This window comes from Panthera onca, chromosome D4, assembly GCF_046562875.1.
Source record: "Panthera onca isolate mPanOnc1 chromosome D4, mPanOnc1 haplotype 2, whole genome shotgun sequence".
NCBI classification, from domain to species: domain Eukaryota; kingdom Metazoa; phylum Chordata; class Mammalia; order Carnivora; family Felidae; genus Panthera; species Panthera onca.
In genome coordinates this window covers 15,963,535-15,982,780 of record NC_138351.1, presented here as the reverse complement: position 1 = coordinate 15,982,780, position 19,246 = coordinate 15,963,535, and the positions used below count along the sequence as shown (strand labels likewise).

General features: G+C 40.1%; 1 protein-coding gene across 1 annotated transcript in view; it reads right to left on the bottom strand.

The window, feature by feature from the left end:
- Positions 1 to 15,143, bottom strand: part of LOC132663416 (cytochrome P450 1A1-like) — a 54,764-nt gene extending 39,621 nt beyond the window's left edge. The window contains 4 exon segments of the mRNA XM_078436134.2: positions 12,680 to 12,803; positions 14,531 to 14,673; positions 14,676 to 15,092; positions 15,095 to 15,143. Of these exon segments, the coding sequence (XP_078292260.2) occupies positions 12,680 to 12,803; positions 14,531 to 14,673; positions 14,676 to 15,092; positions 15,095 to 15,143 (733 nt within the window).
- Between the last annotated feature and the right edge of the window lie 4,103 nt (positions 15,144 to 19,246).

Here is a 19,246-nt window from a genome sequence, read left to right as displayed (position 1 = left end):
GTACCGAATTTTGTGTTCATTATCCCCACGCCCGATTCACGGAACACGAGTATGCAGGTTTATACTATTGTTTCTATTATATGACGACAACCTAAGTACATTTGTCAAGCATCTCATTAATAAGCATTAAGTTGTTTCCAGTTTTTCAGTAGCAGAAGAAAGCAAGCTGGGGTGGACAGTACGTGGGTGTGCGTGACCGTTGCTCTAATGAAATTGCTGAATACCGAGTAAGTGCAACTTCAAGTCTATTAAAAACTTCTAAATTTCATATTGGTTGTACCCTCACCCCCCACACAAGAAGGAATGCAAGGCCTCATTTCTCCAAGTTCCACTGTTTTATACTGTCAGGCTTGTAAATTGTGACCTGTCTACTAAGCGAGAAATGGTAGTTTAGAGTCCTTTAATGTGCACTTTACCGATTATTACGGAGAATCTTGGTTTCTCATGCTTCTTGGCTTTTCCTTTTCCATTTTTCTTTTCCTCCTACTCATTTTCTTTGCTCATTTTTGGGGGGTGGGGGGGTACTGATGATCTTTTTCATATTGATTTGAATACATTCTTTTTGATTCTGGATACAACTCGCCTGTCTGTTATATGTGTTGCCGATATTATTTCCCACTCTGTGGCTTGTTTGTTTGTTTTGTTTGTTTGTTTGTTTTGTTTTTGCTTTTTGTTTATTGAGCCTTTTGTGGAGCAGAAATTCTAAATTTCAATGTAGTAAATGAAGTAACCATTTTCTTATGGATTGCATTTTCTGTACCTGGTTTAAGAATGTTTTTCTTATTTTTATAAAAATACTTTCTTCTAAACACTTCAACGTGTGGCTTGTTTTGTTTTCATTTAGGACTTTGATCTCCCTGAAATGGATTTTCTGAACGATGCAACTTTGGAATGTATTTCAATTATTTCAAACGTACTTAAACAATTTCCCTAGATCCATCCTGCTGATATATATCGCCCCTAGATTTCTGGCACTAAGAGGGGTACGATGGGAGACAAAGAGGCCAAGTTCTAAGCTCGTGATCCTTTTTCAACTAGAAACATAATTTTATATATTAAGAGCTGCCAAGATTTCACGTGAATTAAGGAGTGTTCTCTTGAAACTACTACCACCATGGAAACTATGCAAGCTTTGAATTGGGTTTGGTATAGATTTTCATCTTGGATTAAATTCTTACCAGCAGAACGATCTTAAATATATGACTTCATCTCTCTGAGCCTCCTTTTCTGCACAAAGATACCGTCAATGCCTATTCCATGGTTTGTGTTACGTTGATAATTTAAAAATGACTACTACATTGCCCAATACAAATGTTCAAAGACTGTTAGAACATTTGCCTTGGCAGTGAAACAGCAGTAGCTTGAGAGAAGTAGAAACAATCCAGATGAATGCTCGTTTCACTAATTTTGGCAAAAATGAGAATAAATACCTCAGGTTTTGGAGAGCAGCAATGTGACTATCTCTTGAGATCATATGACCAGCTGTCTTCTGTGGCACCTAAGACTGGCCCTGAATGAAATAAACATGTCACTTTAGTCATCCCTGGCAGGGGTTAATCCTAGGGTAGGACGTGTAGATTCAGAAATTATGCCTGGGGCAAGCTTCAGAAGATTGACCCCCTCTCTCTAGGACCGGGAGAAGGCTAGTTTGCTTCTTTTATACGAGGCTCAGAGTGTGCAAAAGCTGGAGTGAGCAGTCTAAAGGGGGTGGGGGTAAGGGAGAATGGAATGGCACCTGTCCATGGTAAGCAAAGAGAACAGGAAATTGGTTCAGGATGAGATCCTGGGCACAGACTGGCCTCAGGCAACAGGTGACAGGACATGATCTTGGGTGGGGGGAGCGTAGGCCTTTCCAATATCCCCAAACCTTCAAGGAAGCTTTAAAAATACCAGTAACTCTCAGGTGTGCCATTGAAAATTAGGTAAATCCCAACACTCATCGTTGGGTGTAAACATGACAGGGAGAAAGTAGTGACAGCTTCTCTCCATCAGAGTGTGCAGGAGATGTGACGGACGCCATTAGAAAACCTATGTTTCTGGTAAGTCAGTGACATAGCTGCTGATACCCATGTGCATTGACAAGACAAAGAGGTTAGAGTGAAAGAAACACAGTGACTTTTTGGAACAGATTTGAGTTGTTACGCTTGGAGAGTTTCCTAAATGTGTAGGACATACTTTGACACTGGTTCTGGGGAAAGAGACAGGGGGCTAATTTCCGGCTGGAGTCTATGGCCATAGAAATGTAAGGAAAAAAAGGACTTAATTGATGAGACCTGCATCTTAGAGCTTAAACAAGTGCGACAAGGTTGAAAACAGATTTCCAGACGGAGGAGACGTAGGCTATGGGTGGAAGTGAAACTCTGAGCAGAGGAGCCAGAAATAATATCCATAGTAGAAAATATCAGACATTTCCTTCCACTGAAAGGAACTTTAGCAAGGGCCATTCATCGAGCAAACCGTGTCCTGAGTGTCTACTAAGTGCCTAAAATAGAGCTGGACACTGTGGATACAATGGGGAGCCAAGCAGACTTGTTTTGTGGAACTTGCTGGGGAGGTTGGCATTAAAACGATGAATAGGGGCACCTGGGTGGATCGATTGGTGAAGCCTCCGACTTCAGCCTACGTCATGATCTCACCATTCCTGAGTTCAGGCCCTGCGTCGGGCTCTGTGCCGACAGCTCAGAGTCTCCCTCCCTCTTCCCGCCCCCCCTTCCACTCACGCTCTGTCTCCCTCTCTCTCTCTCTCTCTCTCAAAAAAAAAAAAATAAATAAACCTAAGAAAAAAAAATGTTTTAGATGATGAGTAAAACCGGGTATTGGGGCAAGGGTGGAAATATGACCAAGAGAGCATAAAATGATTTCAGCCCGGGGCAGTAAGTACCTTATAGAAATAAATGTCACTATAAAGTCTGGAAAACATAACGTTTGTTTAGTAAATGCATTTTAAGACATCAGAAACCCAGAAAGACTTTTATTAAGATTCATTAAAAGACACCTTTTGGAACTTGGTCATCTCACCTACCTGGAAAATTCATTTGTTCAACATGCTTTCGTCCACAGGGGTAAAGGATAAAGGTCATGGGATGTTGTATATGTATGTGTGGTGGGGCTTTAGATAGTCATATTGAATTGAGGTAAACTACTCTCTATAAACAGCTTGAAGCAAAGAAGAAGACCTATAAAGTTTTATGATTTTTATTTATTTTGGCTCTCTCAGTGTTAAAAATGTATACGATAGAAAATCAATTGCCTGCATCCTGCATTTTTATTCTTATCTTAAGAGAAAGTCAATGGTGTACTCCCTACAGAAAATTTGTTTCATGGCCTGTTAGGCCATTAAACAACTCCCGTTAGCCATTTCTGATTTAAGGTGTATATAGTATGGTGCTTTTATGTTTGTCGTAAGTAGGAATCTTGGGTTTTGTGGGGGAAGTCCTGTGTGAATTTGAAATACCAAGTCATGTATCCACATAGCTGGAGGCCCAGAAGCACCTGTAGATTTCACAGCCCAATTAAGAATTATGCAGATAGTAGGGGCGCCTGGGTGACTCAGTCGGTTAAGCGTCCGACTTTGGCTCAGGTCATGATCTCACGGTTCGTGGGTTCGAGTCCCGCATCCGGCTCTGTGCTGACAGCTCGGAGCCTGGAGCCTGCTTCCGATTCTGTGTCTCCTTCTCTCTCTGCTCCTCCCCCACTCACTCTCTGTCTCTCTCTCTCTCTCTCTCTCTCAAAAATAAATAAACATTAAAAATAATAAAAAAAGAATTATGTAGATAGTAAAATACCCTCTGCCTCTCAAAATGGTTCTGATTTCTTAACTTGTTTTGTGGATTACTATTACACCTTGATTACGGGCTTAACGGGGACAAAATTAAAGAATTGTAATGCGGGAACATATAAATAGCTTTATAAATCTTGGTGCAAGATTTCTCCTTTGAAAACCACTTGGAACTAGACACATTCTATGCTCTCTTGCATTATGCAGTGGATAATGTTTCCAGGCTGATCTTCATTTTCGTAATGTTACAAACAGCCCCAAGGGGCTACAAGAAAGGCACAAAGTTATCTATACATATTTTTGTGTAGCAGGATATATAATTCTTATAATTCTGCCTTTTTACCTTGTATAATGACTGTTGGGGCCTCACTCATCTTGGATGAATACATCCCTATACTATCAACCGCTCTATGGTCATAAAGAATTCTATGTGTAGTTTCCAGATAATTATTTAAGATATTTATGTTAATATAAGTTATTTCATATAATATTTTGGTACACTGTGTCACTTCTGATTGTATTACATAAAAAAGTATTATTACCTCTAGATAAATACATATAATTAAAAGTAACTCATTTACCTTACATTAAATGACCAAGAAAAGTTGTTCTTATCTTGCTTTTAAGCTTTCTTCTCGTTTTATGTATATTTCTAAAAATACATAAAATGTAAACTTCTGAATTATACAAAAAGCTTAATAGTATTAATTATACCTTAGTGTAACAGTATTAATAGTATTTACTTACATCTTAGGAACACAGTAAAAGTGAATTAACCTTTTACAATACAACGGTTAAAAGTATAGAATCCTAGGGGCGCCTGGGTGGCGCAGTCGGTTAAGCGTCCGACTTCAGCCAGGTCACGATCTCACGGTCCATGAGTTCGAGCCCCGCGTCAGGCTCTGGGCTGATGGCTCGGAGCCTGGAGCCTGTTTCTGATTCTGTGTCTCCCTCTCTCTCTGCCCCTCCCCCGTTCATGCTATGTCTCTCTCTGTCCCAAAAATAAATAAAAAAACGTTGAAAAAAAAAAAAATTAAAAAAAAAAAAAGTATAGAATCCTATAGAATCGTATTTGCTTACTGCTTAGAAAAACCAGCAAAGACATGAGGTTAGAAAAACACAATTCTTTAATGAAAATGCCAGATAAACAGATTCCTGTAGTGTTGTAGTCAGACCCATTACTGTTGAGTATAAGGAAGATTTGACAGTTTTTTAACAGAAAAAAATGTAAGAATAGTTTCGGTTTGACACGCTGTCATGGGGATAATATAAATAGTTTCAAAAGCTTTTACAAGATAGGACAAGCAATCCGATTTGTTTATTTCCAAGGATAATGCTGAATTTATGTATATTTGGAAAGAAAGCCCCCGTCCTGACACTAATTCTCAATGTCTCTGAATTCGTTTACTTCTGGGCTTCCATTGCTACGTCCTGGTCTGAGAGGTCATTATCTAGAGTCACCCCTCCCCATGGCCCTCCCCGTCTCCATTAGACCTCAGATATGCTCTTATCTCTCAGCTTTGATTCCAAGTCCTTTATAATACAACTCTCCTTAAAGCTTCAATCTGAAATACAAGGTCTTTCAAACTATCTGTTTTCTGTTCCTTATATGCCTTAACTCGCTAACGAATTCAATTCAAGGGACACATACTTAGAGCTGGATACTACACTGAAAAAATATTTTTTTAATTGCTATCCTTTTTTTTTTCTTCTCATAACATGTTGTGTCCCCCCACCCACCTGATTCATAGGTTGAAGTCCCATCTCCCCACATCTCAGAATGGAAGTGTATTTGAAGATAACGTCCTTAAAGATATAGTTCCGTTAAAATGACGCTCTTAGGAGGAAGCTATAATCTAATATGACTGGTGTCCTATTAAGAAAAAAGAGACACACCAGGAATGTGTGCACACAGAGAAACAGCCGTGTGAGAAAACAATGAGATGGCAGCTATCTACAAACCAAGGAGAAAGAGAGGCCTTTGAAGAAACCAACCCTACCAACACCTTGATCTTGAACTTCGAGCTTCCAGAACTGTGAGAAAATAAACTTCTGTTGTGGAGGCCACCCAGGCTATGGTATTTTGTTATCTGGCAAACGAATACACATGTGTATTTAGCATGTGTGAAAAGAAATTGGTAACATTATGAAAACACCAATTTGCCCGGAGGTTAAGTTCTTAATACAGAAAACATAAGAGCCAATATAAAAACAGATTTTGAAGAAATCTGCCCTCATGCCCTTTTCTCTACCGTTTTTTTTTTTAATTTTTAAAATTTTTGTTTATCTTTGAGAGAGAGAGAGACAGACCGAGTGTCAGAGGGGGAGGGGCAGACAGAGGGAGACACAGAATCCAAAGCAGGCTCCGGGCTCCGAGCTGTCAGCACAGAGCCCGACGTGGGGCTCGAACTCAGAAACCGGAAGATCATGACCTGAGCCAAAGTTGGACACTTAACTGACTGAGTCTCCCAAGTGCCTCAACTACCTTTCTAAATAGAGTACAGCTCATTTGCTACCCCTATGAAATGTTCTTTGCTGTTCTAGGTGACTCTAGCTCCCTTCTCTGGACCTCTTGAGCATCTATTTCCTAGACCACTGAAAAGAAATATATTTAATACCAGAACCTTGTTCTTATTCTGAACCCTGCATTTATTTATTTATTTTTCAAGTTTCCATTTAAATTCTAGTTAGCTAAAATATAGTCCTATATTGGCTTCAGGAGTAGAATTCAGTGAATCATCACTTACACACAGCACCCAGCGCTCATCACAACAAGTGCCCTCCTTAATGCCCACCACCCATTTAACCCATCCCCCCCCCCCCTCCAGCAACCCTCAGTTTGTTCTCTATCTTTAAGAGTCTCTCAGGGCTTTTTCCCCTCTCCCTTTTGTTCATCTATTTTGTTTCTTAAATTCCACATGTAAATATCAGATGATATTTTTCTTTCTCTGACTATTTCGCTTAGCATAATACACTCTAGCTCCATCCACGTCATTGCGAATGGCACGATTTCATTCTTTTTGATGACTGAGTAATAATCCATTGAGTTTATATACCACATCTTTATCCAGTCATCAATCAGTGGACGTTGGGGCTCTCTCCATAGCTTGGCTATTGTTGATAATGCTGCTATGAACATTGGGGCGCATGTACGTCTGCGAACCTGTATTTTTGTATCCTTTGGGTAAATAGTTAGTAGGGCAATTGCTGGATCATAGGGCAGTTCTATTTTTACCTTTTTGAGGAACCTCTGTACTCGAACCCTATATTTAAAACATATATAAGTGTACTTCTCTGTTGGAAGCTGTGGTATAAAAGAGATAGATTCGTTCAACCCACCACTCATCTTTTCCTTCTTTCCGGCTCAGTGACTCGGTGACATGTGGGACACCACATGAGACATGGGCTTAAGAACCCCTGAATCACATACACTTCCTTATTTTCTTAGCTTATTCTTATGAAACAAACCTCTTCTATTAGAACCAAGGCTGTGCCACACACTTTACAAAACCACTTCCTACATTAGGATGATAGACAAAAACAGGAACTAATCATATAGTTTAGCTGGAGAGGATCTTTCAGTTGCTTGTCAAATGAATATGAACCCCATTAATTTTTCTGAGTTCAACAAGAAATCTTTCACCCAGTCTCAGAACCTAAGAACACAAACCAAATGAGATTCTGTTTAGAGTTGGTACGTTTTGGCTTCATGGCTAAGTCGCACCTGGGTGACCAGTCAAGTTCAGCTCCAGGGTATTTGTTCAGCTCAAGCCACTGCAGAACTTTAGTGGTAAAAATGAATATCTCCTGCAATGATGAATTGCATGAATGATGAATAAAATTGCAATGATGAATAAAAATGAACATTTCCTGCAATACTTTCTCTGAGACGCCTCAAGAGTCCTGTTCCAAATATCAACATTTTGTCCTGAAGACTGTCATTCTTTGTTTTTGTTTTTGTTTTTAGAAATCTTTGAGGTCTAAATAAGTTGGGATCACCCCAAATAGTTCTGTATAAAATAGACAAAAGTAAAATTTTAAAAGGCAGTCATTTTAGGGGCACCTGGGTGGCTCAGTCAGTTAAGCATCCGACTTTGGCTCAGGTCATGATCTCACGGTTTGTGGGTTCGAGTCCCGGATTGGGCTCTGTGCTGACAGCTCAGAACCTGGAGCCTGTTTCGGATTCTGTGTCTCCCTCTCTCGGTGCCCCTCCCCGACTTGCACTCTGTCTCTGTCTCTCTCAAAAATAAACAAACATTAAAAAAAAATTTTAAAGGAAGTCATTTTATCACTTTTACCTTTGCTGCCAACTTCTCCACAATAATTTTGTTTTGCATGAAATGTTTTGTTTTGGCACATCCTTTATAGATTATATATATATATGTGTGTGTGTGTGTGTGTGTGTGTGTGTGTGTATATATAACCTATATGTATGCATGTAATCTATCTATATATAATTTATATAATGTATATAATCTCTCTATATAATCTCTCTCTATATACACACTATGTGTATGTACATAATATATGCATGTGTAATTTGTATCTAATTATGGAGATACATAATTATACATATATAATTATTATATAATATATAATTATTACGGATATAAATGTCTTTTTGTTTCTTTTAGTATATTGACAAGTTTAGTTGTCATGAAGATTTAGTATAATTATGCTTAATTTTCACTGAAATGACTTTTGAGTCCTTAGTGAATAAAATATTTGAACATTCACTTCAATTTTTAAAAATTTTATGTCAAGACTTCCACAAAATTCTCACAAGAATATTCCAAAATTGTGGTATAAATAAAAAGTAATTATCACTCAATCTCCTTTGCTTTCAGAAAAATGAGCCAGAGTGATGAGACCGTGAGCCATTTCTCTCACTGGGGTGCAAACGTGTGTAGGATGTGGGCTTCGTACATCATCACAGAGGGGAGTCAGGTCTCCCAAAGCATCCCTGAGTGAGGGGGTCCCCCAAAGCTCCCAAACTGTTGTGTATACGGTTCTCCCTCCTCCCTCTACCTTTTCTTACCAGGCACCATATTTGGCTTGTCTATGACAACTAATTTTAGCATGTTTCCCAATACATCCTAAGCCATAGATGAGGGACCCACCTGACTTTACAAAGTAATGGGCCTCTTTTTGCATAGATGTCACCCGTCTGTCTAGGAGAAAAACAATTGTTTTCTCTTTGCACCAGAGGCCACAGATCTGGAGACCTACAAATCGTACTCAGTCCTCCAATAAATTTCTTTTTGCTCTGATAATCCTTTAAATGCAATTCATTATTGCTAACATTTAAAAAATCAGAAGATTCCACATGAAAATCTGCATTTCCATGTTCTGTTTTGTAATGAAAGGGGCAGGCAATATAGGAACAATGATTTACTGGCTGGATTAGACAGAACAGATGGCCTCTTCCCCATGCCTCAACCAGTGCAAATCTCTCATTTGGGGCGTTTTCCACTGCTCAGTAGGTGCTTGAGTTTGTGACCTCTGTTTTACTTTAAACATGAATACTTTCCCCTTAATATCAAGTCTTAAGTTACATACTTATTTAGCTTAAACAAGTGCCTCCGTGCAAACAGTATTTCTTTATTAGCACCTGTGTGTTAACTCAGTTTGTTTGAACATTACTTAATATTCAATATAGTCATAAATGCTTGGATACTAGAACCTTTGGGATACTTGAGGTTGTGTTGAGAATAAATGCCATTAAATTTATACTGACTGTATGTCTTCTTATACCGACTTGTAAAAATCCTTAGTTTTATTCGGTATGATCACTGGGTCTACAGAATGGATGTGTCAATCTCACTGATGATAAGTTTTGCATTGGGACAGTCCATGCAATGTATATTCTGCTGTTTTGCTGGTTACAGAGATTGTGAAGATGCAGTTAGGTACACAGGATAAAATCACCTGCCTCTCTAACAGCTCTGAGCATGAGACGTTAGTGAGATGAGATCTTGCATGAAGAAGGAGAAGCTGTGCAGGGCACTGTGTAGATAGCCCGCTGAATGCATAAGAAGGCATCTCTACTAGTTTACTGGAAACATCAAACCCAGGCCAAATGGAGCATCTGACGTCCATTAAACAAGAGTTAAGCAGTTGGACGTGAGTCCTGCTTCTGCTATCTGCTGAACACATGATCGGAAGCAATTTGTTTAGCTTGGTTGAAAGTTATTGTTGAGACTCAGAGGAGGTACTTTGCAATTCGGTGCCCAGCACACGGTAGGGGTCCATGCACCCCGTCATCATTCTCACACTGTGTGAGGCACCTTCAGCTCAGCCTGCCCATTAATAGTTGATGTGGGTGAGCCTCCAACTGCATTTTATTAACAACTATTTATTGAGTGCCTGCTATGCGCCAGGAATCGATCCTGGTACTGGGGTAGACAAAAAGCAAGCAAAAACTGAGAGAAGAAAAATCCCTGCATATAATGACCTATGTTCTGGGGCGGGGGGCGAGGGGCGGGGAGGGGATTTAGGCTGCATTTTGAAATATCATCTGGTCATATCCATGCAGAGGATGAACCCATGACATCTTTGGTTCCCACCTCACCTAGTGAGCCCAGTTTTGAAATCAGATTGCCCTGAATGAGTTTATATTAAGATTCCATCTTTCCCATTAGGATGGAGGAGAAAAAACTGAGTTTCTTTCCAGTTTCTTTCAAGAGAAACAGAAGGAATGAAGTGTCATTAGAAAGAATGTACATTGTCCCCAGACTAATTCCTAAGAAAGGCACAACCAAAAGAATCTTATCCCAAGAAATAATTTTGGCGACTTATTCGTCACGATTTACGTGACAAAGGTGCAAGTTTTCCTGGGGGATGAAGTAACCATTCATAGCAGCATCCACTTAGTACTACAAGAAAGCAAAATACAACCTTGCAACACATCCCATAAATTCAAACAGCCCACCCCTAAGCTGCCTCCCACAACTCACAATGTTTAATGTCTTTTTCTTACTGTAATAATAATATGACTTCTTTATAAATCTTCATTCTTTCATCGATTGATACATCTTCCACCTGTTGTCAAGTTAGTAACTTATTCTTTTTCTTGTACCTGTGCAACATATTGAGCATTTAATATATTGAAGGCATTGCTATGACTCACAAATGCTAACATTAATATTTAACATCAGATAGTTAGCGGAAGAAATGCTAAGCACAGCATGATTACATGTATATATATATATATATATATATAGCCATCAAATATATATGTATATACATATATATCCATCAAATTTAAATCATGATCAAAATTATATATATATATATATATATATATATATATATATATGTATATATGTATGGGGAAGAGGAGCTAGTCTCTTTGCATGATGAAAAATAATGCATATCAAAACAAATGCTTCTGTTTGCAAAGAATATTCAAGAACATAATTGTGTAGACCCTAGAAAAAAATAAACCAAACTGCCAGTAAGTATGATAGAAAGAAGAAAGGAAGAAATGAATTTGAAGAATATTGCATCTAAAATTAAACTGCTAAGGGGCGCCTGAGTGGCTCAGTTGGTTAAGTATCCCCCTTTGGCTCAGGTCATGATCTCACAGTTTGTGGGTTCGAGCCCCTCATCGGGCTCTGTGCTGACAGTTCGGAGCCTAGAGCCTGCTTCAGATTCTGTGTCTCCCTCTCTCTCTGCCCCTCTCCCCCCTCTCAAAAATAAACATTAAAAATTTTTTTAATTAAACGGCTAAAACATCTTTAGTATTCTTTGTCGTAATGTTAAGAGAATTTGCTTCCTGCAGTCTAGTACCTAATAGAACTTATAAGAAATTTGATAGGTAAGAATGATTTTAAAAACTATGAAATTTAGGAATGATAGCAGTATGGTGACAGTGTAGACTAGTACAATCCTTCTGAAAAGGATTTTTGTACTCTGTATAAAAAACTCAAGACTCATTTTATTAGATGAGCCAGAAAGTTTGCTTCTTAGCATAAGGCTATCATTCAAAAGGAGGCAAAAACTGATGTATAAAGATGGTCATTTTAGCATTATCAAGATATTCAATATCAGCATTATCTGTGCAGGCTGAAATTTGCAAACAAGGCAGGTATCCATCCCCAAAACAGCAGATGGATAAAATGTGGGGGGTGCATGCCACGGAATATTATGTAACCGTTAGAAACAACACATGAGAAATACACCTGGCAATCATAATTGGCTCTCAGAAATATAGGGCTTCATGAAAGAGTTAGAAATAGATCGAGATGTAAATAAAAGGGCACTTATATAAATTAAAGGTCACGATAATATAAGAATAGATGGTAATACATGGCAATAGAAAGCCTATTCTACAAGAATGCATAAAACAGGGCGCCTGGGTGGCTCAGTCCGCTGGCCCCTACTTCGAGTTCAAGCCCCGCGTCCGGCTTTGTCTGACAGCTCAGAGCCTGGAGCCTGGTTCAGATTCTCTCTGTGTGTGTCTCTCTCTGCCCCTCCCCCACTTGCACTCTCTATCTGTCTCTCAAAAATGAATAAACGTTACAAAAAATAAAACAATGCGTAAAACAAACAAAAACGTTTTACACAGATCAAGAATAAATGCCAGTGGGTTGGGGAAAGTCCTGGAAGTGGGAGGTGGGGGAATGAAATAACCAACCAGAAAACACTGCCAGGCATTGCCTGAACAATATAATGCACTAGAACTGGGGATTATGTTAACTCAAGTCTCTACTCTGAGCAGAACACGTAGTTTTCTGAATGACTTGGGAAAAAGGCATAATACCAAATGGTTTACACAGTGAGATCAGCTATATGAAATGGCCAGTGTCGAAAAAGGGCTCTGAACCGTGAACAGCGGTTGACAAAAAAATCGCAATTAATCTTTATTTGCCTTCCATATTGACAAATACTCCTACCTACCAGCTCCAAAGAGCTCATTCACAGTGCTTATGATTTCAGCATCAGTTAAGATGGCTGTTTCGGTGGTAGCATAGTCATTGTGGCATGCGTTAACCAGGGCATCGGCAATGGCTTGGATGTCGTCCTGAGGGGTCAAACCTTAGCATGATTATTTATCTCCAACTACATTCCACATCACCCATGAAGGGTGAGAGCACCACAGAACTTGAATGAACCTAATTAGATTAGGAATATAAGGAATATAAGTACATCATTTTAAACCTGCAACCAATTTTGCTGGTCAATGGTAGCGCTCAATCTTGAGAGTATAAAATAAAAAAGTTACTAAACTCCATTTTCTCCTGGAAGCGTATTTCAGTCATTACAAAAAACAAAACAGGAGCGCCTGGGTGCCTCAGTCAGTTAAGCATCCAACTTCAACTTCGGCTCAGGTCATGATCTCGCGGTGTGTGAGTTCGAGCCCCGCGTCGAGCTCTGTGCTGACAGCTCAGAGCCTGGAGCCTGCTTCAGATTCTGTGTCTCCCTCTCTCTCTGCTCCTCCCCCTCTCGTGCTCTGTCTCTCTCTCTCTCTCTCTCTCTCTCTCTCAAAAATAAATAAAAACATTTTAAAAGTGTTTTAAAAAGTACTACGTTTGGAAGCACGCTCATAAAAATTAGAGGTTAACTTACTTCAGAGAAATTGCTAGACAATGAATTATAATAAGAGATTTTCAAATCTATTTATTGTAAGGAGTTAACTGTTATCACCATACAGAAAGACATGGGGCTGAAGCCTATTAGGGAATAAGAGAAAAATGTATGAACTTAAGAAATTCATTTACTTACTGTACCTGATCTAGAATTCCAGCTGGTACCTTGAAACAGATTGTTTTCTGGTTATTTCTTTTTTCTGTCTCTTCTTTTAACTGGAGGGGACTTTATTCTTCACACTTCTTCATTTACTCAATTATCTGCCTTTTTATGTTTTTTTTTTTTTTTCCCCTGATGCCCTCATCTTAGCAAATCGGACCCTGAGAACTAGGATTCTTTCTAATACATAACGTATTTTAAGAGATGTCTTACTCTTGTGTGGACCATCAGATTGGGCCAACAAAGATTTCACTGGCTCATAAGAAAGATCCACTTCTGCCTGTATTACAATCTCAAAATTTGTTTGCATATAGTCAGGGAACTCAAGTAGGGTTTAGGAGTAAATTGGAAGCTTCCTGTTGAATAATCTTTGTGACTATTTAAATCACCTTCTGAAATAGTATGCTGATAACTTTATATCTGAGACCTCATAGTTTCAGATGTAAAATGGGAGAAACTAAATCATTCGTTCATTTCTCCAAGGAATTCATCTCCATTGTTGGTCATCATTTATCAGCCAATTATAGATTCACAATTCAAGTCTCTGTCTTATACACCCAACTGGGAAAATTTTCTGAGTTCTCAAAGAATTCAGAGCTCTTCTTAGGGTCCCTACATGAGAACCAAGTAATACTCCCCTATGATCTCACTGACCAAACCTCAAATTTACTCCTAGTTTGGGTAAGGTTCACTTTAGAAAAATTATAGTGGAAGAACCAAGGAAGAATACATACAACTTTCTGGGTACTCAGTGTATCTCACCATTATCATTTACTTTTCACCAAAACCCTCATCCTGGCATGAATTTAAATCCTTACATTATCACATGTAATAAGATGATCATGTGGTACAATAGACTGATTCAGGGCCTGATAAACCTCCTGAGGTGCATTTATAATTCATAGTGGAAGGTAATGGAAACGTACGAAATCAACAGGATTAACTTCACTGCAGATCTTGAGTAAGTGATCATTTTATCTATTCTGAGAAACTCCTCATCACATCACTGCTGTCACATCTCCTGCCAAAGCAAAGGGCACGGAGAACATTGGCCCCCGCACGTGTGATAACACTTCTGGGGGCAAAGCTGCCATTCTTGGAAGTCAATTCTTCAAAGACTTTTACCAGCTCAGAAACTTCTTGATGACCTGATCCTCGGGTAAGCAAAGACAGTGGAGGACTTTTTTTTTTTCTGTTTTAGTAAAAGTTCAGAAAGCATTAAGGGCGACTTTCTAATAAAGCCTCCAACTCTCTCCATACTTGAAAATGAAAGACTCTGTCTTTCTGCCAGCAAAGAACATGCATGCATGATGGGTTGGTCTGTAAAACACGGTCCATCCTTGAGGTAGTGTTTGCCTCACCATTTTCATCCCATTCACTACCAGGACAGGCACCAGGCCAAGTTTGATGAGAAAGACATCTCCATATTTCTTTCTCATTTCCATGAATGTAAAGTAAGGATAGTTTCCATACTGCAGAAGATTCCCTATGATGGGAAAGGACCATGATCCAGGAGGATCATGCTTTCTCCCCTTGCTCCCTGGCGCTCTTACAAAAACAAAACCATTGCCAAAGTTATGGTACAAGTAGCCACCTCCCCAGGAGTGATTGCCATGTCACTTGGATATCATTTTCAGAAAGGAAGCACTAAAGAGTTAAGAGCATAAACCTTAGTTTTTCTATTCTAAGCAGAGACTAAGTAGTCTTTCTTTCTTGAAACATTTAAAGGAAGAGTACAGACTCTTTGCAGTTCGTTGAAAGACATTCTTAACTGATGCACTAAGAGAGCAAAATCAAATTCTTGTAAAATGTGCTTCGTCTTTGTCCCTCTTCTCACCACCAGCCTGAACCTTTCCATGTCAGTCACTGACACGATAGAAGAAGGGGACGATTCAATGTACAAGGCAGTGCAGTCATTGGGAACGGGATGGAGACTACAGAAGCTGACTCATTGACTGGGGGACCTTTGTCTTGTCACTTAACCTAAGGCTGTCTCAGTTTTCTCATCTAAGTATCCCGCGGAATTAGTCATACTTTCTTTGAACAACCATTTACTGAACCTCTCCCACTCCAGGTCAGGCACTAAAAATATAAAACCAAATTTCATTAGATCAACAAAAATAAAATGATGAAGTGGAAAGTGATACCGAGAATTTCATAAAGAGCGATCTGTCATCATTTGAGAACCAAATTAAATTATTATTAAAACGTACTTGGTGAATTATAAGCCATGTAGTGAATATCTAATTGGTTGTTAGATAGCCCATCCTTGGACTTCCCAGCCTGCTTGTAAAGGTGCTTTTCTGAAGCTATCTTTCTGCTCCGTGACCTGCCACGTAGACAAGGGTGATTGATCCAAGGATGGGCCACTGACCCAAGATGAACTTTCCTTAGGAATTTAGAACTGAGACTGTGAATGATCACCCTCTCTTTGGGCAGCTAGATCTATAAACTTCAAGTCCAAAGATAAGATTTGGGGACCTTTCACCCACTGGGAGGCTTTGAGAAACTGGTGAAAGCAGGTCTGAAAAATTAAAAACACAATTGTCCTCATGACCTTGCACCCACTGCCTGCCTCTAGTACCTTCATAAGACCTTGTCCTTGGGTCCAATTCTTTCCTGCTTAAACAGCTAGGATTGATTTCTGTTATTTGCCACCAAGAGAGTCCTAACAAAGGAAAAGTTTCACACACATGCATAATATTGTTTTAATGTTTATTTATTTTTGAGAGAGAGACAGAGAGAGGCGCAGAGTGTGAGGAGAGGAAGGGCAGAAGAGAGGGAAACACAGAAGCTGAAGCAGGCTCCAGGCTCTGAGCTGTCAGCACAGCACCGGAAGCGGGGCTCAAACCCACAAACCACCAAATCATGACCTGAGCCGAAGTTGGATGCTTAACCGACTGAGCCACTCAGGCGTCCCAACATGCAGAATATTTTTATTGGCTAATTAGCTATTGCATTTTATGGTAATTAGAGAATACAAACCCCCTTTCCCTGGAAAGAAAGCAGTGAAACTGTTCACACTTCTCAAATTACTGAGACAAATAACACCGATGGGCAGTATACTCACTGACCAGTGTTAATATCCATTTCTCTTTGATTTTTGAATAAGCCAGCACTTGATTTCTTCTTTTAAAAAAAAAAAAATTTTTTAACATTTATCCACTTTTTGAGAGTGAGAGAGACAGAGCGTGAGTGGGGGGAGGGGCAGAGAGAGAGGGAGCCAAAGAATCTGAAGCAGGCTCCAGGCTCTGAGCTGTCAGCACAGAGTCCAACACGGGGCTCAAACTCACGGATGGTGAGATCATGACCTGAGCTGAAGACAGACGCTCAACCGATTGAGCAAGTCAGGAGCGCTTCAACTTATTTTTTTTAATTTTTTTAATAAGTTTTATGTATTTATTTTGAGAGAGAGAGAGAGCATGAGCAGGGCAGGGGCAGAGAAAGGGAGAGACAGACTCTCAAGCAGGCTCCATGCTGTCAGTGTGGAGCCCAGCGTGGGGCTCGAACTCACAAACTGTGAGATCGTGACCTGAGCTGAAATCAAGAATCCTATGCTTAACTGACTGAGCCATCCAGGCGTCACAAGATCAGCTTCTTTTTTAATGGGGGTGGAGGTGAGGTAACAAGAACCCAAATACTCGTTTAAACTGAGAAGAGAACACTGAGTCCCTAATCAATGCAACAGCTACAATTTGCAAAACTCCCCTTTTGTCTCCATTCAGAAAGAATGCAGTGAGATCTTCATTGTGTTTCTGCTTTGCAACGGGCTGATTTTGCAAAACCTCTCCTGTTTCTACAGCCATTTATTGTCCTTTTCCCTGTGACAGGTCCGGAACTAAGTACTAAATGCGCACTGTCTTTTCCAATTCGTACCTCTGGGAGGTAATGTATCATCCTGCTACATAGAGGCTTGGAGAGGTAGAGTCACTTTTCCCATTTATTCCCCATTTTTTTTTTTAGTTTAACAGTGAATCACTGATTACCTCTAGCACTTGGTTTTTTTACAAATGCAATTTCTTACCTTGACAATTTTCAGCAGCGTTTCCAAAGCAGACTCCTAAATGGTGAGAAGTGGGTGTGCCTGGAAGAACGTTGGACCCTCAGAAAGATCACTGTTTCTTCACTCTTTCTTCCCTTATGGATCTGTGAATCTCATGTTAAATTATGATCTCTCTTGCCCTCAGTTCTCTCATCTGTGAAATGGTCCCTTTGGACTGGAAGGCTTCCAAGGCCAGCTCCAACCTTCAGCAATCAAAGCTAGAAGGGAAGAGGGAGCAGAAGTTCATGTGTGATGCACGGGGTTAACTGCCCAGCAATGTTATGTTGCCGGTTTCCAGGGCAGTTAACAGTTCATTGAAAAATGTAAGTAACTGCTCTGTGATCACCCTAAATTCTTTTTCAGCTTGGGCCCTTCTAGTTTCTTTTATCAAGTCCTCTTTAGCAGTTTACCAAGCCCAGACACATTACCAACTTTCCCTGCAACTTTCTTGGAAAGCTCTGAAGGCACATTCTGTTCCTATTGTTTTGGGGTGAACTAGGGACGAGGACAGGGGGTGTGAAGCCTCCGAAAGCTGGGCTACTGCACCATCAAATGTTCAAGGTGAACTCTACCTCCTTAGAGAAGAGCCCTCCCTCAGGAGCTGTTAAACCCTAGCAATGTCCACGTCCCATGAATCTTGGGGTGGATGCATTCCAAAAAGCTCTTCAAGATGACTAAAGGACATTCTAGGTTGAGGACCTCTTTTAGGGGAAAACAACCCGCTAAGGAGATCAACAAATCCATTCAGCCAAATTACAGTGTAGTTTCGAAGGCTCACCTATGCCCAGAAATCTTGCCCATCAGTGTGAGGAATCTGGCAGAGGAATCAAAAGACAGAGAAGGTTTCGAGGAAAACCCGGTGTATCCTAGGAAACAGGAACACTCTGGTCACAGCAGCAACACCAGGCCTCGGGAAAGGCTGGGGGAGAACATTCCAGGAAGAGAGAGTGAGGGGTGGACCTGTGTGGAGAGGGGTCCAGAGCTGGATTAGGGCGTTTGAGAGCTGGAGGGAGGGAGGGATGGGAAGGCCTCTGCAGGCAGACTTGGGCCTCGGAAGCCTGGAAAGTTCAGTGAGTGATGGGAGAGGGGCCACATCTGGAACAATGGGTTCCGGTCAGAGGGTAGGATAGAAATTAATCTTGGAAAAAAGCAGGGCAGGACAGAGAGAATGGAAAGACTAATAATCATTTTTAAAGTGCTGGTGACGAGCAGGGTAGGTTGAAAGACTTGTAGCAGAAAGGCAAGGGGCAGGGAGGAAGAAAGAGGAGGGAACAGAAGCGTTGCTTTGCTGTGAGGTTCTGGAAATCAGGAGAATGTGCCATCGTGAGGGTGGGAAGATGAAGGACATAAAAAATCCAGGAAATGTAGGTTCTCTTTCTCAGGTGGGTTGGGAAGGCTCTTGGAAGTCTTTACCAACCAGACAGATTTGTATTTCCACAACGAGAATGGTTAATTTATGAGTAGGATATTCGTAACTTTGGTTGGAGAAAATATTCCTGTGTTAAGGCATTTTTCCTGAACCTGGATAAAGACCAGTTTTTCTACCTAAAGGCTGCTTTTTCTACTTGTGACAAGGTAAACAATCTGTGGTTTAGGGACATCTTTCTGCCAAGATGTCTGCAACTTAATACATAATAGAGTTTTTTTTTTTTTTTTAAGCTTTGCAATTTGGGGCT